Source organism: Gopherus evgoodei, chromosome 2, assembly GCF_007399415.2.
Source record: "Gopherus evgoodei ecotype Sinaloan lineage chromosome 2, rGopEvg1_v1.p, whole genome shotgun sequence".
Classification (NCBI taxonomy): Eukaryota; Metazoa; Chordata; order Testudines; family Testudinidae; genus Gopherus; species Gopherus evgoodei.
In genome coordinates this window covers 294,567,395-294,588,483 of record NC_044323.1, presented here as the reverse complement: position 1 = coordinate 294,588,483, position 21,089 = coordinate 294,567,395, and the positions used below count along the sequence as shown (strand labels likewise).

Here is a 21,089-nt window from a genome sequence, read left to right as displayed (position 1 = left end):
GGGGCAGACAATCCCCAAAGCTGGTGGATATTCCAATACTTAGATTTACCAAGCCAGCACAAAACAGCTTCTAGAATACCTCACTGGTTACCAAGAAGATGACAACACAGTTCCCTTTAAGCAAGCCAGCCTCAGGCCTCCACACAGGCATCCAAGTCATATATGAAGGAGATTATTGAAAATCTTATTCATCATATAAGAAAGTTCCACCAATCCCAAAGGATCAGACATATTACCTCCCAGATTAATGAGTATTCCAGACCTTACCCAAGTACACGCTTCCAGCCAATAAACTAAAATTTATTTAAAAAGAAAAGAGTGAGAGTATTGGTTAAAAGATCAGTATACATGCAGACACGAGTACAGTTCTTGAGATTCCGATTCACAGCAGAGATGGTGACCTTTGTAGTTGCAAAGAGTTCTTTCTGAATTAGTCCAAATATTTATATACTGGGCGGGCCAGTCAGGACTGAGATCTCAGCCTTATAGCTTAAGCTTCCCCCTGCATGAAGCATCAAACAGATCTGCGATAAAAAGGATCAGGTCCCAAGAGCCTTTTATGCAATTTTCAGGCTCTCTTTGACAGGTCGGAGTCCTTTGGCAAACAATAGGCAATTATGGAGACTTCTTTCTGAAGCATCGCCAGTAGTTACACCAATTAACATAAGGCAATTTATTCATTAGACAATGTATCACAAACTTCAAAGAGACATATCGACAGTGACATTATTGCTTTCAAGATTCATTTAATGTTAGGATTCCCTTTTGATCTGTTAATATTCCTTATTGAGCTTTGAACCAACAGCTATAGTGACAGACAGGAACGGTCTGTTTACATGGCTAATCATTAAAGAAGATATAAGTAAACACATGCAGTAAGTATCACCTTTAATTTCTAACAATATAAGTTTGCATTTCAAAGTTCTAGTCTATCTAACATGGTTTGGCCCAAATTACCATTTACATACCTTTCTAAACATATCTCTAAAGCAGGGGTCTCAAACTCAATTTACTTTAGGGCTGGTGCCACCTCTCAAATCCTCCCAGAGGGCCAATAATGTCAATGAAGGTGGTTTTCAGAAAAGAAAACATTTATATTGTATTTTTTATTTCAAATTTCTTAGAAATAATAAAATGGTCATATAGCTTTGTATGATTCTTCACCTGCCAGAGAGTTCTTAGCGTTTGCCAGACACCTGGCAAGGCTTCAGTTCTGTCAGTTTGTTGATGTTTGGCCTCGGTGACTGAGCAGTTGAAACCTTCAGGATTGCAGCCAGGTGTGCCTCAAACTGTTGTGTTTGGTATTTTGACTTGTTTATATTCATTGTGCAAAAAAGTGAAGCTGCCTCCATGGCTGACTCTGCCCTGCAACTAATGATGCTGCCTCTATGGCTGACTCTGCCCGGTGACTAGTGATGGTATCTCTGTCCCTGTCCCCCAGCCAAAGAGACCTGCAGTGGGTGAGGGGTGGGAGCGGCGCCTGCAGCAGACATTTCTGGGAGCATGGCTCTATGCATCTCTTGGACTGCAGCAGAGAGGTTCTTGGGCCCCAGATAGGGTGACCAGATGTCCCGATTTATAGGGACAGTCCTGATATTTGGTTTTTTTTCTTGTATAGGCTCCTATTATCCCCCAGCCCCTGTCCCAAATTTTCACATATTCTGTCTGGTCACCCTAGCCACAGATGGCCCACAGGCTGGGACCTTGAGCCCCCTGCTCTAAAGGCTGGCTCTGGGTCATCGAGCCTGCAAGCTGCTGAACCCTTTCTGGCCATGTGTCACTTCGTATAAGATCCGTTGCAATTCTATAACAGTGGTAGCACCAAGGGTTTGCGTGGTCATATTTTAATCGCATAACCTCACAACTACACACATCGGGGCAGAGTACCAATAGCTCTTCCTCTTCCATCACAGAAAGGCTGATGATAAAATAAGAGACTCCAATATTTTACCTCTGTAATGGGGTCAGACTCACCTCTCGTGAGCGCCCCTGGCCAAGTGCATGTCCTGCACTCTCTCTCTGTTTGTGGTGGGTCTTCAGTGACTCAGCCCTCCAGCCAACTCAGACCAGTTTGTCTGGGAGATTAAAAGCAACACAAACCCCTTTCGGGGTACAAGTCCAACAGGGGTCTCTCCCAGTACCCTCTCTCGTGTCTCTCTCAGTTTGTCCCTGCTCCATAATAGAGCAGTGCCCCAGGTGCTCAGAGTCCAAGCCACTATCCCAGTGGCTGGGAGAGATGACCCAGACCCACCTGCTTCTCTGGGTCCCAGTGCAGGGACCCTATAGATAGCAGACATTGTCTGGGTTTCTCTGCTCTGTGTCCCCCTCTGGATCCCTGGTTTTGCACCTGTGACCTCCACCCCCTGCCCTGTTATTTATTAATTGTCCCCCATGTTTAGCTGGATCCCAGGTCCAGTGGTTCCTCCTGCAAGGATGGGGAAGGGGCCTTTAGCCACGTGTGGGCTTCCATCTGCCCACCTCCTGGACATTAAATAAGGCCCTTTTCTGGGGCAGAGTGTGGCAGGACCACAAGGCCTCCAGCAGAGCCTAGTTGTCATAACATTTCTTCCCAGATCTGGACCTTAGCGTCCAAAATATGGGTGTTAGCATGAAAACCTCCAAGCTTAGTTACCAGCTTGGACCTGGTATCGCTGCCACCAGCTAAGAATTATACAGTGCCTAGCTCACTGTGGTCTTCCCAAAACCTTCCCTGGGGGACCCCCAGACTCAGATGCCTTGAGACTTACAACAAAGGGGAATAACCCCCTCCCCTTGTTTCCTTGTTACTTCCTCCCAGGCTCCCCTCCCTGGACGACCCTAGGAGATTCCCTGCTTCCAGTCCTGGAAACACAAGTACCAAGAGATCTAATCTCTCCCCCTCACCCAGAGGGTATGCAAAGTCAGGCTTAGTAAATCTAACACAAAGAGATTTTCCCCTTGACTTTTTCCTTCCACCAATTCCCTGGTGAGCAGACTCAATTCCCTGGAGTCCCCACTAAAGAAAAACTCCAACAGGTCTTAAAAAGAAAGCTTTATATAAAAAAAAGAAAGAAAAAGACATTAAAAATAGTCTCTGTAATAAGATGACAATAAACAGGGTCAATTGCTTAAAGGAAAAAAAATGAATAAACAGCCTTATCCAAAAACACATTCCAGCAACTACACACATCTAAATACAAAAGAAAACAATATAAATCTATTGTCTTACTATCCTTGTACTTACAACTTGGAAACAGAAGATTAGAAAGGCAGGAGATAGAAAAATCACTCTCAGAGCCGAGAGGGCACAGACACAAGACAAAGAACAACGAACTCACACCCAAAACTTCCCTCCACCCAGATTTGAAAAAGTCTTGTTTCCTGAGTGGTCCTCTGGTCAGGTGTTTCAGGTTACTGTTGTTAACCCTTTACAGGTAAAAGAACATTAACCCTTAGCTATCTGTTTATGACACTAGTCCACCCCATCACAACCTCCAAAAGGAGAGAGACTTTTAATAGGATTTAATTACCTTGTTTTCTACAGTGTTGCTTTTTAGCCCTTACTTGTATTTTTATCAATAAACTTCCAACTTTAGAATGGGTGTGTTGGGTGTGTTGGGGACTGTTGCGTGTTTGCCCAGAACCCAAGTGAGCCAGGGTCTCTCTAGAGACAGCTCCGCCCAGTGGTTTCCCCAGGAATTGAAATTAGGGGGGGTGTTCGAATTTACAGGGGCGGCGGGGGTGTCCGGACGGATGAGATATATAACAGATATGAATAAAGTAAATGATTTGTTGGGATAATGCAAATTTAACATAAGGATAATACAAGTTACACCAAAACATATAACAGGTTTAGATTTCTAATAACATATAATTTTTTTTTAAATGTATTTAATTTAAATTGACTTTTGAAAAGTAAGCCATCATGGGATAAGAGGGAAGTCCTCTCATAGACTTTAAGGTCAGAAGGGACCATTATGATCATCTAGTCTGACCTCCTGCACAATGCAGGCCACAGAATCTCACCTATCCACTCCTGTAACAAACCCCTAACCTATATCTGAGTTATTGAAGTCCTCAAATTGTGGTACTAACTCCTCCTTATCTTTGCTGGAAATACCTCACCTGATGCATCCATCCATAGAAGGTGTGAGGAGAACCTAACACAGGGAAATAGAATCAATTAGTGTAATGACCCAACCATTCCCAGTCTCTGTTTAAACCCAAGTTAATTGTATCTAATTTGCATATTAATTCGAGTTCAGCAGTCTCTCTTTGGAATCTGTTTTTGAAGTTTTGTTGTTGCAAAATTGCCACCTTCAAGTCTGTCACTGAGTGGTTAGAGAGGTTGAAGTGTTCTCCCACTGATTGGGTCATTACACTAATTGATTCTATTTCCCTTTGTTAAGTTCTCCTCACACCTTCTGTGGGTCATCTCAATCAGATCAGTTGGAAGTAACAGAGGAGGAGAAGGACCTCGGAGTATTGGTTGATCACAGGATGACTATGAGCCACCAATGTGAGATGGCTGTGTCATAAACGGATAGTTAAGAGTTAATGGAACAGAAGTCCTTCATATCTCTTTTGCCTGTAAAGGGTTAACAAGATCTGTGAGCCAAGCCATCACCTGACCAGAGGATCAATCAGGGAACTGGATACTTTCAAATCTTGAGGGAGGGAAGTTTGTGTGTGTGCTGTTAGTTTTTGGTGGTTGTTCTCTCTGGGTTCTGAGAGTGACCAGACGTGCAACCTGGTTTCTCTCCAATCTCCCTGATACAGGTTCTTATAGATTCAAAATAGTAAGTACTAGGTGATAAGGTGAGCTAGGCTTATGTTTGTTTTCTTTATTTGCAAATGTGTATTTGGCTGGAAGGAGTTCAAATTTGTATTTTGCTGAATGGATTTTAATTTGTACTTGTATACTTAGGCTGGGAGGGTATTCCCAGTGTCTATAGCTGAAAGACTCTGTAACATATTCCATCTTAAATTTACAAAGATAATTTTTACTGTTTTTTTCTTTCTTTAATTAAAAGCTTTTCTTGTTTAAGAACCTGATTGTTTTTTTATTCTGGTGAGACCCCAGGGGACTGGGTCTGGATCCACCAGGGAATTGGTGGGGAGAAAGGAGGGAAGGGGGAGAGAAAGGATTACTTTCTCTCTCAGGGAGAGTCTGGGAGGGGGAGGGAGGAAGGTGGATTTTCCTCTTTAAGATTCAAGGAGTTTGAATCACAGTGATCTTCCAGGGTTACCCAGTGAGGGGAAGCCTGGGAGAGGCAACGGTGAGGGAAAGGGTTTACTTTCCTTGTGTTATCCAGAGGGTCTGGGTCTTGGAGGTCCCCGGGCAAGGTTTTGGGGGGACCAGAGTGTACCAGGCACTGGAATTCCTGGATGGTGGCAGCGCTACAAGTGTTAAGCCAGTAATTGAGCTTAGAGGAATTTATGCTGGTACCCCATCTTTTGGACGCTAAGGTTCAGAGTGGGGAATTATACCATGACAGGCCGTTAAAAAAGCTAATGCGGTTTTAGGATGCATCAGGCGAGGTATATCCAGCAAAGATAAGGAGGTGTTAGTACCATTATATAAGGCACTGGTGAGACCTCATCTGGAATACTGTGTGCAGTTCTGGTCTCCCATCTTTAAGAAGCATGAATTCAAACTGGAACCGGTTCAGAGAAGGGCGACTAGGATGATCCGAGGAACAGAAAACCTGTCATATGAAAGGAGACTCAAAGAGCTTGGCTTGTTTAGCCTAACCAAAAGAAGGTTGAGGTGGAATAGGATTTCTCTTTATAAATATATCAGAGGGATAAATATTAGGGAGGGAGAGAAATTATTTAAGTTTAGTACCAATGTGGACACAAGAACAAATGGATATAAACTGGACACTAGGAAGTTTAAACTTGAAATTAGATGAAGGTTTCTAACCATTAGAGGAGAGAAGTTCTGGAAAACCCTTCCAAGGGGAGTAGTTGGGACAAAAGACATATCTGGCTTTAAGACTAAGCTTGATAAGTTTATGGAGTGGATGGTATGATGGGATAGCCTAATTTTGGCAATTAATTTGGCAACTGATCTTTGATTATCAGCAGCTAAGTATGCCCAGTGGTCAGTGATGGGATGTTAGATGGGGTGGGATCTGAGTTACTACAAAGGATTCTTTCCTGGGTGTCTGGCTGGTGAGTCTTGCCCACATGATCAGGGTTTAACTGATTGCCATATTTGGGGTTGGGAAGGAATTTTCCTCCCAAGCAGATTGGCAGAGGCCCTGGAGGTTTTTCGCCTTCCTCTGCAGCATGGGACATGGGTCACTTGTTGGAGGATTCTGTGCAGCTTGAGGTCTTCAAACCACAATTTGAGGACTTCAGTAACTCAGACATAGGTTAGGGGTTTGTTACAGGAGTGGATGGGTGAGATTCTGTGGCGTACATTGTGCAAGAGGTTAGACTAGATGATCATAATGGTCCCTTCTGACCTTAAAGTCTATGAAAGGACTTTCCTCTTATCCCATGATGGCTTACTTTTCAAAAGTCAATTTAAATTAAATACATTTAACAATTGTTTTTATATATTTTTAGAAATCTAGACCTGTTATATATTTTGGTGTAATTTGTATTATCCTTATGTTAAATTTGTATTATCCTAACAAAACATTTACTTTATTCATATCTGTTATATATCTCATTGGTCATGACAACCCCCTCAATTTCAATTCCTGGGGAAACCACTGGGCGGAGGCGGTCTCTGGAGAGACCCTGGTTCACTTGGGTTCTTGGCAAACACCCAACACACCCATTCTAAAGTTGGAAGTTTATTGATCAAAATACAAGTAAGGACTAAAAAGCAACACTGTAGAAAACAAGGTAATTAAATCCTATTAAAAGTCTCTCTCCTTTTGGAGGTTGTGATGGGGTGGACTAGGCTCTGCTAGTTCTCACCCTTCTCTGAGCCTCTCCAGCTGCATAGTGGGGCAGGACCCCCTGGCTGAGAACTCCTGGTGCTGGCCACCATTAACTGTAGCTGTACTGCCATTTCCCCCCTTCCCTGCTCTGAAAACGTGTACGACATACACTGGGGCAGCGTACAGGTGCTCTGCTTCTACTCTAGCCCCATCATAGTTATTTCCTTATGCAGTGTAAGGCCCTGGGCTCTCCAATCTACGCTGCCACCCACAAGATATTCTGCTCCCTGGCAGCCTCTTGCCGAAGGGAGGGGCCTGACTGTCACTATACTTGCTCCTTTAACCAGCCCATCCAACCCATGGCTCTTAACACCTGACCAGATCTCACATCCTCCCCCTGCTGTGGGAAAGTTAAGACTGAAAATCATTTCTGCACCGTGGGGAAAAATTGAACCACGTGCAAAAGTAGGAAGAGATCACACAGAAAACAGAATTCAGACAACACCATTTGTATTTAAAGTAAAAAAACAAGTTTAGTTATCACAGTAACAAGGTAAAAAATTCTGAACACCAACTGTGCTCTACAGCGTCACAGATCATCTGACATCTTCCTCAAACACAGAAACAGTCAGCGAGCAGAGTAGAGACAAAGCCGAGGAACAGGCGCACAAGTGTTGACAAATTACAAACGGCCTCACTAGCTTGGCCGAGTAAAGTCAATGAAACAGAGTCCGGGGGTTACTGGAGCTGGGGGCTGGTTTCAGGAATCTCTGGGGCTGGTCTCACTTGCGGGAAGGAACCAGACGCAGACAGCTTGTGTGGTCAGGAGAGCGCCCCGCCGTGAGGCGTGGCAACCTTTTTATTCTTTCAGTTACAGCGTCATGCATAGCTTACAGCCTTGTTTACTTGTTTCGCATTGGTGGAGGACTCTTTCTTCCTCTCGTCCCCTCACCCAGTGCATGTGGGCAGAGCGTGCGGTACTTTCCTAATCTTGTGATAATATGGAGTCAGCATTCTGAGACAAATCAGCATTCTGTGGCAAAGGCAAAAGGGGGTTTTGCAGGGGCGGTTTCTGGTGGCCTGCCAGCCAGGACCGATCCCTACATCTCCACCTTTTGTTTTTAAAAGGAAAAGGCAGGCTTTTGTTTGGACCATGGGCACCCTTGGGTGCACAATGAAATTAAGGAGGGAATGCACTGAATGCCACAGCAGGTGAGCACGAGGAATAAGAGGCAGAGTCCTCCGTAGGTAATTAGCTGATGTAGCCAACCCCATCCTGGCAGCCAGCTAGCCAGCCAGTCCCACCAGGAGGAAAATGGGTCATTGTCAATTTGAATTTGAGCAGTAAGATTCTTAATAATGGCTAATTGGTTTTCAATAGCATGAGAATGATCAGAAATATTAAAACAACACATATCATTAACTTTTTCACAACCATAATGATGCAAAAGCAAAAGATAATCAATAGCAGCTCTATTTTGCAAAATACCATGGCGTAACTGCATTTGTTCCTCATTAAGCAATGCCACTGCAATAGACGTGGCATTAAGAGCTTTAACTGCAGAACAAGCCAATCGATTAAGATTTCTACTATTGCTAATAGCTAAACCAGGTATACCAACTAAAAAAGCAGCCAGAGCCACATATTCAGTTTTGGACAGAAGCTCAACTTTGGAATTGCAATCAGCTGACAGCTGAGTATATGAACGCTTTGCTCGTGGTGTATGCTCAGACCGGGGGATAAGAATGAGGGACAGACGGCTGATGCAGCAATAGGTGCCATCAGTAAGATTAGCTGGGATATAGTTAAAGGTCCGGTCAGTGCATGTCCAAAACCACCCAGGGGGCAATTTTATGTGCTTGTAAAGATAAGAAATGTTATATGGCCTGGAACAATTAAGGGGGGTGGCAGGGAGAGTGACACAGGTGTGTGCTGTGCAATTGGTCATACGTGCACAGCTAGCATTTAAATCAGCAACATGAGGGGTAAGCAACTGAACAGCCCCATCTGGAAGGCGTTGGGACTGGGGTCCCCAATTATGATAGGCTGAAAAGCCCAGATTTTAATTGTGGTGTTGCTTTCTAGGCTGGAATAAAACCAAGTACTATTTTCTATTTCATTGGCATCATGGCAAACTGGAATAAGACATGTACCAAGTAATTGTCCTACTGCTGTTTGCTGGGAAAGGCAGAAATCAGTACGATTAATAGAAAGAGCCAGAACCTCCCATACATTGGTGGCTGGGGAATAGGGGGGATGTGCTGCCCCAGACCCCAAGGGCAGACAAACAACAAATATATTATGCTCAATAAAACACAAGAATTAGCATGCAAACAAGTAATGAGGGCAAGCAACAAATTTTCTGGGGACTTTTCCTTATCTTGTTGTTCTAGCAGGTGTTCAGCTTGCCGGGAGAGGGACTTTATTTGCCCCCACGTCACTGGAGCATTGGGTGGACCACGGCGTCGCTCGTGAGACAGAGTCACTGTTGTGGTCACTAACGAGTTAAAGTTGGGAATAGGATTGTTAAGGCCCTGGTGCCATGCCATGCTGTGGGTTGCAAGTGGGGTCCTCCTTCCACGGACGTATGTAACGAGCTGGAACCCACACCGGTCCTTGTGGCGTGCTGACGGCCGCGTATCCCCGCCCCCAGGTTATCAGCGGAACTGGGGCACTCCACGTAGTGCCGGGGAGTTGCCGATACGTCACTTTTGGGGCGGGGAGTTCCTCCTTGCACCTAAAATGTTTTTGTAAGCGGGAAACATAATGGGTACCATCAAAAACAAGATTTAAATGATTGATTGTATATAAGACGTGTGCCAACCACTCCTCCTTGTCTGGCAAGGTGGGCGGAATTCCCTCTTTTGTTTTTTGTTGGAGGAGAGCTGTTTTTAAGGTGCGGTTGGCACGCTCCACAATGGCCTGGCCCTGTGAGTTGTAGGGGATGCCAAAGGTGTGCACAACGCCCCAACGGGAGCAGAATGCAGCAAATTGCTGAGAACAGTATGCAGGCCCATTATCTGTTTTGAGCTTGGCTGGGATGCCCATAACAGAAAAGCAACGAACAAAGTGATTGATAACGTGTCGAACACGTTCTCCTTTATGGGGTGTGGCCCACAGGTAGCCTGAGTAAGTGTCGACAGTAACATGAAGAAAATTCCAAGGGGAAAAAGGGGGAAAACGTGTGACATCCATTTGCCAAAGCTGATTGGCACCGAGGCCGCGGGGGTTAACGCCAGTGGGAGGGTAGGAATGAAGGGAGGAACACTGCGGGCATTGTTGGACAACAGCCTTAGCTTCGTCCAATGGGATGGAGAATTGGTGCGCAAGCGCTTTAGCATTTTGATGATGAAAGGCGTGGCTGGAGGTAGGGGAGTGAACCCAGGAAATGCGCACTTGTGCATCAGCATAAGCGTTGCCTTCAGATAACATCCCGGGGAGGGGGAGGTGGCTACGGATGTGTGCAATGAAGAATGGATGGGTCCGGGCACGTAACAATTGCTGGAGGGTAAGGAATAGGGCAAGGAGTGACCGCTCCATGAGTGGAGTAACATAACTTCCAGCTATAGCAGTACCAACATTTGCAACATAAAGACTGTCTGTAATAACATTAAGTGGGATATTGGGGAAGTGAGAAAAAGCTAGGCAGAGAGCAGCAAGTTCCGCTCGCTGAGGGCTGGTTTGGGGAGTAGTAAATTTTGAATGCCATTGTGTGTCAGAACGCCAGGAAACCACACCGCGGGTGGGGCTGCCATCAGTAAAAACTGTAAGTGCATCAGCTATGGGGGTATGTTGACAAAGGTTACGAAACTTAGTGGGAATGTGACGAATGGCATGTAAGCGGGGATCCTTGTTAGTGTGATAGGAAAGAGAACCCACAAAACCTGCCAGAGCCAGTTGGAGGGCATCAGAGAAAGCAAGGGCTGATTCGGTGCTGCGCAATGGGAGAGGAAGGACAATTTCCACAGGATCCAATGCAAAAAGGGCGCGGCAACGGTGTCGGCCTTTGGTAATGAGCTGGGCAATCATGAGCTCCAAGGGGGACAAGGTATTAGGAGGAGAATGTGGGAGGTAAAGCCATTCAAGAATATGTAGTGGGGCAGCAGCAGGCTCCTGAGCCACAATGGCGCAGGGCTGCAGGGTGTCACAGAGACAGATTAACTTTGGTGGCACATTCTCGCAGGCACGATCCACCCAGCGTTGGGCTAAAAGCTGATTTAATGCAGTTAAAACAGCCAATTGTTCGGTAGAGAGGGTAATAAGATCTGAGGGATGTTTACCCTGAGTGAGGGCCATAAAGAGGGGACGCAGTGTCTGAGTGGTAATTTGATAGTAAGGGCGGAGCCAATTAATAGCTCCCAAAAGCTGTTGTAAAACCACATAAGTAACGGGGTTGGGAAGGTGAAGAGAAGGAAGGATTGGTACGGAGTAGGTGGCGTGAAGCTTATGGCCCAAATATTGAAAGGGTTCATGAATCTGAACCTTTTCAGGGGCAATTTGTAGCCCGTAACCCTGCAGAGAAGAGGTTAAATGACTAAGCCACTCCTTCGGGAGGACAGGGGCGGCAACCAAGATGTCATCCATATAATGGTAAACAAGGAGAGAGGGGAACTTTTGCCGAAAGGGGGTTAAGGCAGTATTTACATAATGCTGACACAAGGTGGGGCTATTAAGCATGCCTTGAGGGAGAACAGTCCACTGATAACGTTGAGTTGGGCAAGAATTATTAAGAACAGGAACTGTAAAAGCAAAATACTTTTTATCTTGGTTTTGGAGTGGGATGGAGAAAAAACAATCCTTCAAATCAATTACTGCCAGCTGGAAACCTTGGGGGATAAGATTCGGATTTGGGGAGCCGCATTGCAGGGGGCCCATGGGCTCTAGGATTTTATTGATGGCTCGCAAATCATGCAGTAGCCGCCATTTCCCTGACTTCTTTCTTATCACGAAAACAGGGGTATTATAGGGACTGGTGGTGGGTTCAAGGTGTCGGGCTGTGCATTGTTCCTGAACTAAGGCATTGAGTGCGGCCAGTTTTTCGGCGGGGAGAGGCCACTGTTCCACCCAAACAGGGGAATGAGGCTTCCATGAGAGGGCTAAGGCGGTGTGAAGCAGCTGCCATATGAAGGCAGAGAAAATTACCTTAATTAAATGGGTGGATAGAGAGAGAATTCACGATAATGTTGGTCCAACTGATCCCAGTCGGGAGGTAGGGTACTTAAGGCTTGGCACCAGTCACGGTCCTCGCCGTACTCCTCCTCATAAAACGCCGCAGGCGGCTGGGCGGCCGGATTGGTGGTTATAAAGTATACTTCAAAGTGGCCCCCTATTTGTCGAATATACAGAAATGGGCGTAGGGCCGCAGAGCAGGAGGTTTGTGAGTAAGAGCGTCGGACAAACAACCGGTTGCGGTAAGAGGGGTCACATATTACTCTATAGGCATTTTGTGCAGTTGGATCGGAGTCACCGCAGTGTATGCCATTATTAAGGAGGGGGCTAACAAAAGCCGTATAAACCTCGGTCTCAGGCCAGCTTTCGTTGTAATAATGATTGTGATATGGGTGCATGAGTTTAAGGAAGTACAAGCGTAGCTCCTAACTGAGAAAGGAGATCTCGGCCCCACAAGTTAAACCCAATGGGAGGAATACAGGGTTTAATTTGAGCTACTGTTAGCTGTGTGGCAGGGTCCACCACAGGGTAGCCAGTTGCTGCTTCGCTTGGAGGCTTGGCTACCTCCAACACCCCACACCGAAGGGGCCACCTCGGAGGGCCAGGAAGGGTCCCACTCCTTATCTGCTATTACTGAGACGTCAGCCCCAGTGTCTAAGAGCCCCGTCAAAACCTTACCGTGGATCTGATAAGAACAGGTAGGCTTACGATTGTGTATGTGTTGGAGCACGGCGGCGACCTGAGGGTGGTAAGTTGAGTCAGGTGTTACCTTTTCGCCGGTGGTAGGTTGCAGGGGGTCAGCGCGTGTGGAGCCAAATCCCCCTGTGCGTTCCTGTAGGGAAACTGCAGGACAATGGTAAGGAAGCAATAACAATTGGGACCAGGACTCCCCTTTCTTGAGGGACAGCGGAAGCTGTCCCCAATATTGGGCATAGATGGTACCAGTATAATCAGCATCAATGACCCCTGGGACGGTCATAATGCCTTTATAGTGAGCGGAAGAACGGGGGAGCACAAGCCCCACCGTTCCAGGAGGGAGGGGGCCCCGAAGTTGAGTGGGCATTAGGAGTACCTCCCCGGGGAGCTGAGAACTCATGTCTTGTGCGTTTTCCAAATCGATGCCCGCACTGCCAGAGGTGGCAGGGGGAGGGAAACCGCTCTCTCCCTCGGTTAGACCGGGGCCCGAGGGGAGCCCGACTGGGAGTTTCCCGAGGGGGTAGAGCGGCACTGATTAGCCCAATGGAAGCCTTTGTTACACTTGGGGCATTTTTTGTTCGGGCGGGTTCCACCCCCTCCTCCTGGTGGTTGTCCCCGCTCGCGGCTAGCTCCTCCCCCCGGCGCCCGGCACTCTCGGCGAAAATGGCCCGGCTTGTTGCAATTAAAACAATTGCCCAGAGGTTTGTTGCCGGTGCGCAAGGCTCCGGCAAGCAATGCCATGGCGTGGGTTTGTGTTCCCACCTCGGCACAAGCCTGGATCATGTCCGCCAAAGAGTACTGCGCGCGGTGAATGACTGCTTGGAGAATGCGGCGACAATCGGCATTAGCCTGCTCTGCCGACAGCCGACGAATGAGCTCTTCTTGGGCTTCTGGGTTATCAATTTGTCGGGCAATGGCTTCTTTTAATCTATCTACAAACTGGTGGAATGGCTCAGAAGACCCTTGCCTAATGCTGGTAAATGACGACAAGGGCTTGCCAGTCGCGGGGACGCGACGAAACGCTCGCATGACGCAGAGTGCGGTGCGTTGGAAGGATTCTTTTGGGAGTACTATTTGTGCCTCCACCTCTGCAAACTGTCCCGACCCATAAATTTGGTCAGGAATGTTTGCCGCAGAGGAGCAGGCCACTGCTGCAGCCCGGAACTCACTGTCCCACACACAATATTGGGCGGGAGATAAGATCATTCGGAACAGGTGTTTCCAGTCTGTCGGTATCATGGTATAAATTGTACCTATTGCCTCAACGAGACCCTCCGCATAAGTGGACTTAATGCCGGATTGGCGAATCCCGTTATTCAGTTCATAAATAACTTTGAATGGCAATGGGCTATGTGTAGCAACGGTTTCCCTAGCCTCGTTTAAGCTATAATTAACTGGATAAAGGGCTGGGAGTTCTCCCTCCCATTCCCCCAACAAGGGGGAATCTCCTGTCGCCATCGCCTGCTGGAGAGCGGCTTGCACCGCGCTCTGAGCCGGCGAGGGCGAAGGGGAAGGAGAAGGAGGCGGCGGCAATGGGGGATCAGAGAGGGTAGGACTGGGAGCCGTCGCCTTAAGGGGAGGACAAGGGGATGTAGGTTCCGTGACCTGGGATGAAGTTGGGGCAGGGGTGGGAGAGGCAAGCGGGGGCGCCTCCTTCCACAAGTGCCCGATTGCCTCTGAGCAGCGTTGCCACAGCAAGATGTGTTGGATGGGCGCTCGCGGCTCTTTTCGAAGCCGTTCGCCTATCTTTTGCCAGTCAGAAACCTCGAGAGACCCGCTCTCGGGGTACCAAGGGCACTTAACCTCTATAACATGGAGTAAAGCCTCCACATGTTGCTGTGCTGCTGTTATGCGACCAGTTACCTTGAGTAACTTAACCAGCTCTTTTGCATGAGCCTTCTGTTGCACGGACAAGTCCCCCCCCATACTCACGAGGGAGTGCGCAAAGACGCACTGAGGTGCACCACGGCTCGACCGGCCGGTGGGTACGGAGGGCTGGAATCACGTCGGGGTCACCAGATGCGGGAAGGAACCAGACGCAGACAGCTTGTGTGGTCAGGAGAGCGCCCCGCCGTGAGGCGTGGCAACCTTTTTATTCTTTCAGTTACAGCGTCATGCATAGCTTACAGCCTTGTTTACTTGTTTCGCATTGGTGGAGGACTCTTTCTTCCTCTCGTCCCCTCACCCAGTGCATGTGGGCAGAGCGTGCGGTACTTTCCTGATCTTGTGATAATATGGAGTCAGCATTCTAAGACAAATCAGCATTCTGTGGCAAAGGCAAAAGGGGGTTTTGCAGGGGCGGTTTCTGGTGGCCTGCCAGCCAGGACCGATCCCTACACTCACTCTCTCCTCCTGTCTCCATCTCGCTGCTCCCCGATTCCTTTCCCTCCGTGGGCAGGTTTCCTTCTCCTGCCTTCACCCCCTGGCAGACACTGATGGGAACGTCTCTCCCCTGTGCCGCTGGCAGGGCCAGACGTGGCGCCTCGATGCAGAGCTGCCCATCCTGGGACAGGGAGCAGAGCACGGCCTGCACGTTCACGTCTTCCGGCAGGAGAGTTTCTCTGCGGATCTCTCTGTATTCGTGGGAGCGGACTCCAGCCTCCGACTCCGTTTTCTTCTCACGCTTCCCCGTCACCGTCAGCTTCCTCCCGTCCACTCTCACCATCAGCTCAGCTGGGGAGAAGCCGCTCACGTCCATGGAGAGGTGGTACCTCTCCTTCCCCTGCGCCTGGGACCCGGGCTCCTTCCCAGCACCCTCAGCCAGGGTCTGGCTGCTCTGCCTCGGGGTCCTGCTCCCCTCGCCCTCCCCGCAGAGAAGGGGATAAGCCAGAAGGAGGGAGTGTCTCATTCTCTCCATCTCGTCCAGGTGCGTCTGCACGTCCCCCACCAGCTGGTCCCAGAGGCTGTGGGGACCCAGCCCCAGGAGGCTGGACACTGGGGCTCTGCTGCGGAGCCACACGGGGCCATAGTCAGGCGACTGCCACACTCGGAGCGGGAACATCCTGCGCGGGGCCGGGAGTGGCTGGTCCGAGTTCAGCTGCTGAGACGCTGCTGCTGGAGCTGCCTCTGCCTGGCTCCCTGCGGGGCTGCTGCTCACTGGCTGCGGCAGCCCCAGCGCCGCCTTTTCTACCGGGCTGGGGGCGGGCCGGGCACCTCGGGAACCTTCCTGCTCCTGCGGGCTGGGGGGGGGGGCCTGGCTCGGGAGGGGCGGGGCTGGGGGCGGGGCCTGGGTCTGCTCGGCTGGGGGCGACCAGCAAGTTCTCGTAGCCGGTAGCGGGAGGAGCTCTCGGGCTGGGCTTTGCTGGAGCCTTCCCGATCCTGGTGATGGGGGGCGGGGTGTGTCTCTGCGCTGGGGCACGGGCTGGAGCCGGGGGTGGGGGGCACGGGGGCCAGTTCTCGGCCGGTGTTGGGGAGGGGGGGGCGGGTGGGACAGTCCATGTGCGGAGCAGACACGTGAGATTGGCGAACACCCCCACAGCGCGCGTGTAATAAACAGTAACAGAGACTCGTGTCTGTTCCGGTCCGGGGGGGTGACACCCGGCCGCTGTCTCTGCCACCCCAGCTGCTCTACCTAGGCCCTGGCTTAGGCAGGAGCTGAGGGGGGTGGGGGGGCTGAGCAGCAGGGAGAATACCCTCCCCTAGCGCCCCCCCCCTTCACAAACACCAGGCAGGAGCTTCAGGGCACCTGAGAAACCCTCCAAGTTTGGCCGCCCCACAAGCGGCAGATCCCGACCCCTGCGGGCGCAGCAGATTGAACGAAGCTGGGGGGGGGGGCACTTTATGCCAAACGTGACTCTGGTTCTTGGAGGGCGGGGCTCTCTGACCGGGAGGAGAAATAGCCCGTTCGCGGGGGGGCTGCCCGGCGCGGGGTGTCTATGCTGCCGGGCTCGGACACCCCCCGGCAGAGCCGCGCTGCAGCCCCTGCCCAGCCGCTGAGACTCGCCCCCCCTCCGCAAACACAGCGGGATCGGGAAGGCTCCAGCAAAGCCCAGACCGGGAGCTCCGCCCCCCCAGCCCGCAGGAGCAGGAAGGTTCCCGAGGTGCCCGGCCCGCCCCCAGCCCGGTAGAAAAGGCGGCGCTGGGGCTGCCGCAGCCAGTGAGCAGCAGCCCCGCAGGGAGCCAGGCAGAGGCAGCTCAGCAGCAGGTCAGCAGCTGAACTCGGACCAGCCACTCCCGGCCCCGCGCAGGATGTTCCCGCTCCGAGTGTGGCAGTCGCCTGACTATGGCCCCGTGTGGCTTCGCAGCAGAGCCCCAGTGTCCAGCCTCCTGGGGCTGGGTCCCCACAGCCTCTTGGACCAGCTGGTGGGGGACGTGCAGACGCACCTGGACGAGATGGAGCGAATGAGACACTCCCTCCTTCTGGCTTATCCCCTTCTCTGCGGGGAGGCCGAGGGGAGCAGGACCCCGAGGCAGAGCAGCCAGACCCTGGCTGAGGGTGCTGGGAAGGAGCCCGGGTCCCAGGCGCAGGGGAAGGAGAGGTACCAGCTCTCCATGGACGTGAGCGGCTTCTCCCCAGCTGAGCTGATGGTGAGAGTGGACGGGAGGAAGCTGACGGTGACGGGGAAGCATGAGAAGAAAACGGAGTCGGAGGCTGGAGTCCGCTCCCACGAACACAGAGAGATCCGCAGAGAAACTCTCCTGCCGGAAGACGTGAACGTGCAGGCCGTGCTCTGCTCCCTGTCCCAGGATGGGCAGCTCTGCATCGAGGCGCCACGTCTGGCCCTGCCAGCGGCACAAGGGAGAGACATTCCCATCAGTGTCTGCCAGGGGGTGAAGGCAGGAGAAGGAAACCTGCCCACGGAGGGAAAGGAACCGGGGAGCAGCGAGATGGAGACAGGAGGAGAGAGCGAGGAGACCAGCCCCAGAGATTCCTGAAACCAGCCCCTGGCTCCAGTAACCCTCGGACTCTGTTCCATTGACTTTACTCAGCCCAGCTAGTGAGGCTGTTGTAATTTGTCAACACTTGTGCGCCTGTTCCTCGGCTTTGTCTCTACTCTGCTCGCTGACTGTGTCTGTGTTTGAGGAAGATGTCAGATGATCTGTGATGCTGTAGAGCACAGTTGGTGTTCAGAATTTTTTACCTTGTTACTGTGATAACTAAACTTGTTTTGTTTTGTACTGTAAATAAAATGCTGTTGTCTGAATTCTGTTTTCTGTGTGATCTCTTGCTGCTTTTGCACATGGTTCAATTTTTCCCCCTGGTGCAGAAATGATTTTCAGTCTTAACTTTCCCACAGCAGGGGGAGGATGTGAGACCTGGTCAGGTGTTAAGAGCCGTGGGTTGGATGGGCTGGTTAAAGGAGCAAGTATAGTGACCGCCAGGCCCCTCCCTTCTGCAAGAGGCTACCAGAGAGAAGAATACCTTGCGGGTGGCGGGGTGGATTGGAGAGTCCGGGGCCTTGCACTGCATGAGGAAAAAACTATTATGCGGCTGGAGTAGAAGCAGAGCACCTAGCACCTGTAGGCTGCCCCAGTGTAAGTCATACACCAGTTTTCAGAGGTTCAGCAGCTTGCAGGCTCAATGACCCAGAGCCAGCCTTTAGAGCAAGGGGCTCAAAGTCCTGCCCTGTGGGCCATCTGCGGCTAGGGTGACCAGATAGAACGTGTGAAAAATCGGGACGGGGCTGGGGGGTAATACGAGCCTATACAAGAAGAAAACCCAAATATCAGGACTGTCCCTATAAATCGGGACATCTAGTCACCCTATCTGCGGCCCAAGAACCTCTCTGCTGCAGCCCGAGAGATGCATAGAGCCATGCTCCCAGAAATGTCTGCTGCAGGCGCTGTCCCCCCTCCTCCCCCTCCCCCCGCAGCTCCCTTTGGCTGGGGAACAGAGACAGAGATACCATCGCTAGTCACCGGGTGGAGTCAGCCATAGAGGCAGCTTCATTTTTTTGCACAATGAATATAAACAAGTCAAAATACCAAACACAACGGTCTGAGGCACACCTGGCTGCTATCCTAGAGGTTTCAACTGCTCAGTCACCAAGGCCAAACATCAACAAACTGACAGAACTGAAGCCTCTCCAGGTGTTTGGCAAACTCTTAAGAACTCTCTGGCAGGTGAAGAATCATACAAAGTTATATGACCATTTTACAATTTCTAAGAAATAGTAAATAAAAAATACAATATAAACATTTTCTTTTTTGAAGACCACCTTCATTGACATTATTGGCCCTCTGGGAGGATTTGAGGACTGGCACCGGCCCTAAAGTAAATTGAGTTTGAGACCCCTGCTTTAGAGGTATGTTTAGAAAGGTATGAAAATGGTAATTAGGGCCACTCCATGTTAGATAGACTAGAACTTTGAAATTCAAAGTTATATTGTTAGAAATTAAAGGTGATACTTACTGGATGTGTTTATTTTTATCTTGTTTAATGATTAGCCGTGTAAACAGACCATTCCTGTCTGTCACTATAGCTGTTGGTTCAGAGCTCAAAAAGGAATATTAACAGATCAAAAGAGAATCCTAACATTAAATGAATCTTGAAAGCAATAATGTCATTGTCGATATGTCTCTTTGAAGTTTGTGATATATTGTCTAATGAATAAATTGCCTTATGTTAATTGATGTAACTACTGGTGATGCTTCGGAAAGAAGTCTCCATAATTGCCTATTGTTTGCCGAAGGACTCCGACCTGTCAAAGAGAGCCTGCAAATTGCATAAAAGGCTCTTGGGACCTGATCCTTTTTATCGCAGATCTGTTTGATGCTTCATGCAGGAGGAAGCTTAAGCCATAAGGCTGAGATCTCAGTCCTGACTGGACCACCTAGTATATAAATATTTGGACTAATTCAGAAAGAACTCTTTGCAACTACAAGGCTCACCATCTCTGCTGTGAATCGGAATCTCAAGAACTGTACTTGTGTCTGCATGTATACTGATCTTTTAAGCAATACTGTCACTCTTCTCTTTTAAAATAAATTTTAGTTTATTGGCTGTAAGCGTGTATTTGGGTAGGGTCTGGAATACTCATTACCTCCCAGATTAATGTGTCTGATCCTTTGGGACTGGTGGAACTTTCTTATATGATGAGTAAGATTTTCAGTAATCTCCTTCATATATGACTTGGATGCCTGTGTGGAGGCCTGAGGCTGGCTTGCTTAAAGGGAACTGTGTTGTCATCGTCTTTGTAACCAGTGAGGTATTCTAGAAGCTGTTTTGTGCTGGCTTGGTAAATCTAAGTATTGGAATATCCACCAGCTTTGGGGATTGTCTGCCCCATTCTTTGCAGTTCAACCTCATTGAGTGACCTCATTTGGCTCCCCTGGGACCTAGGTCACAGAAGTGTTTTCATGTCTCCTGTTTAGAACAGGCAGCCACCACGTTGAGACACTACAGGACAGAAAAGGTCAGTCATAAATGGATGCTTTAGGCTTGCAGGTCAGCCACAACATACATTGCTCAGGACCTGGGGGGGATCACATTCCGTCAGGAACATCATTTGTTTCCTTTCTCCTCAGATGGGGCAGCACTGGACGGGCCGTCTCGTCTTGCTGTGCTGATATGTGCAGTACAGTTGATTTCAGGATCCAATGGAAAGCTGAGAGAATGGGAGAGGAGGAAGAATAGCTGGGCAGAGAGTAACATGGAAGGGGAAGGGAGACCAAACAGAATCTCACAGGATGGTGCCTGAAGCCCCTATTTGTTTACAATCAGGTATCTTGGCTGAGGGTTGGATGTTGTGATGCCATGATCAATTCTAGCACTGACAGGTAAAGAACAAAGTTCCTGAAACTAGCGGTGGATTAGCCACTGGGCCACTTGGACCCATGCCAAGGAGCCAAGGCCAATTGTGGCTCCCCCTGCCCACCCAGCGCACCTGGCAGGGAGCAGGGTCAGAGCCTGGGGGGTTTCCCCTGCTCCCCATGCCTACCTGGCTCTCCTCTCTGAAAGAAAATCCGTCGCTCTGGTCTGCGCTTCTGTCCTGGACTCGGGCACAATGAACATGAGTATTTTTCTAAGTCTCCTTTAAAGAACCCCTAAAAAAGGGAGGCAGTGGGAAGCTGTAACATTATTGACATGGACTGTGACCGTAGAGATCATTGTTGCAACCACTGTTATTTATTTGCAGATAATATTGTACAAAGATTATCGAGCGAGGTGTCAATGAAAGGATTATGACTGGCTGCTTATGATGCTGCTGTCTGTATGTGTGTATCATTTTTGTATTTGGAGTTATGAATATTGGCCCTGTACTTGTATCTCAATGTGTTTGATTCTGAGTAGCCTCAGTGAAGCATTTGGTCAGCTTCCTGAGAATGGGCACTTACTGAGAATAGTCCTATCAAGAAACACTTAACTGACAACGGACTTTGGGAGGCGCCAATCCACATCTGAG

The 21,089-nt window shown here is 49.4% G+C and overlaps 2 protein-coding genes across 2 annotated transcripts; one reads left to right on the top strand and one right to left on the bottom strand.

The window, feature by feature from the left end:
- Positions 1 to 7,371: 7,371 nt before the first annotated feature.
- LOC115647163 (heat shock protein 30C-like) lies at positions 7,372 to 16,052 on the bottom strand. The gene is made up of 2 exons (XM_030553931.1): positions 15,088 to 16,052; positions 7,372 to 7,664 (listed from the first exon to the last, which is right to left on the bottom strand). Exons 1-2 carry the CDS (start codon positions 15,743 to 15,745, stop codon positions 7,639 to 7,641), a joined length of 684 nt encoding a protein of 227 aa, XP_030409791.1. The 5' UTR covers positions 15,746 to 16,052; the 3' UTR covers positions 7,372 to 7,638.
- An 827-nt stretch (positions 16,053 to 16,879) lies between these two features.
- On the top strand, positions 16,880 to 17,888 carry LOC115647162 (heat shock protein 30C-like). Its single transcript, XM_030553930.1, has one exon. The coding sequence runs from the start codon at positions 16,933 to 16,935 to the stop codon at positions 17,617 to 17,619; it is 687 nt and encodes a 228-aa protein (XP_030409790.1). The 5' UTR covers positions 16,880 to 16,932; the 3' UTR covers positions 17,620 to 17,888.
- The last annotated feature ends 3,201 nt before the right edge of the window (positions 17,889 to 21,089 follow it).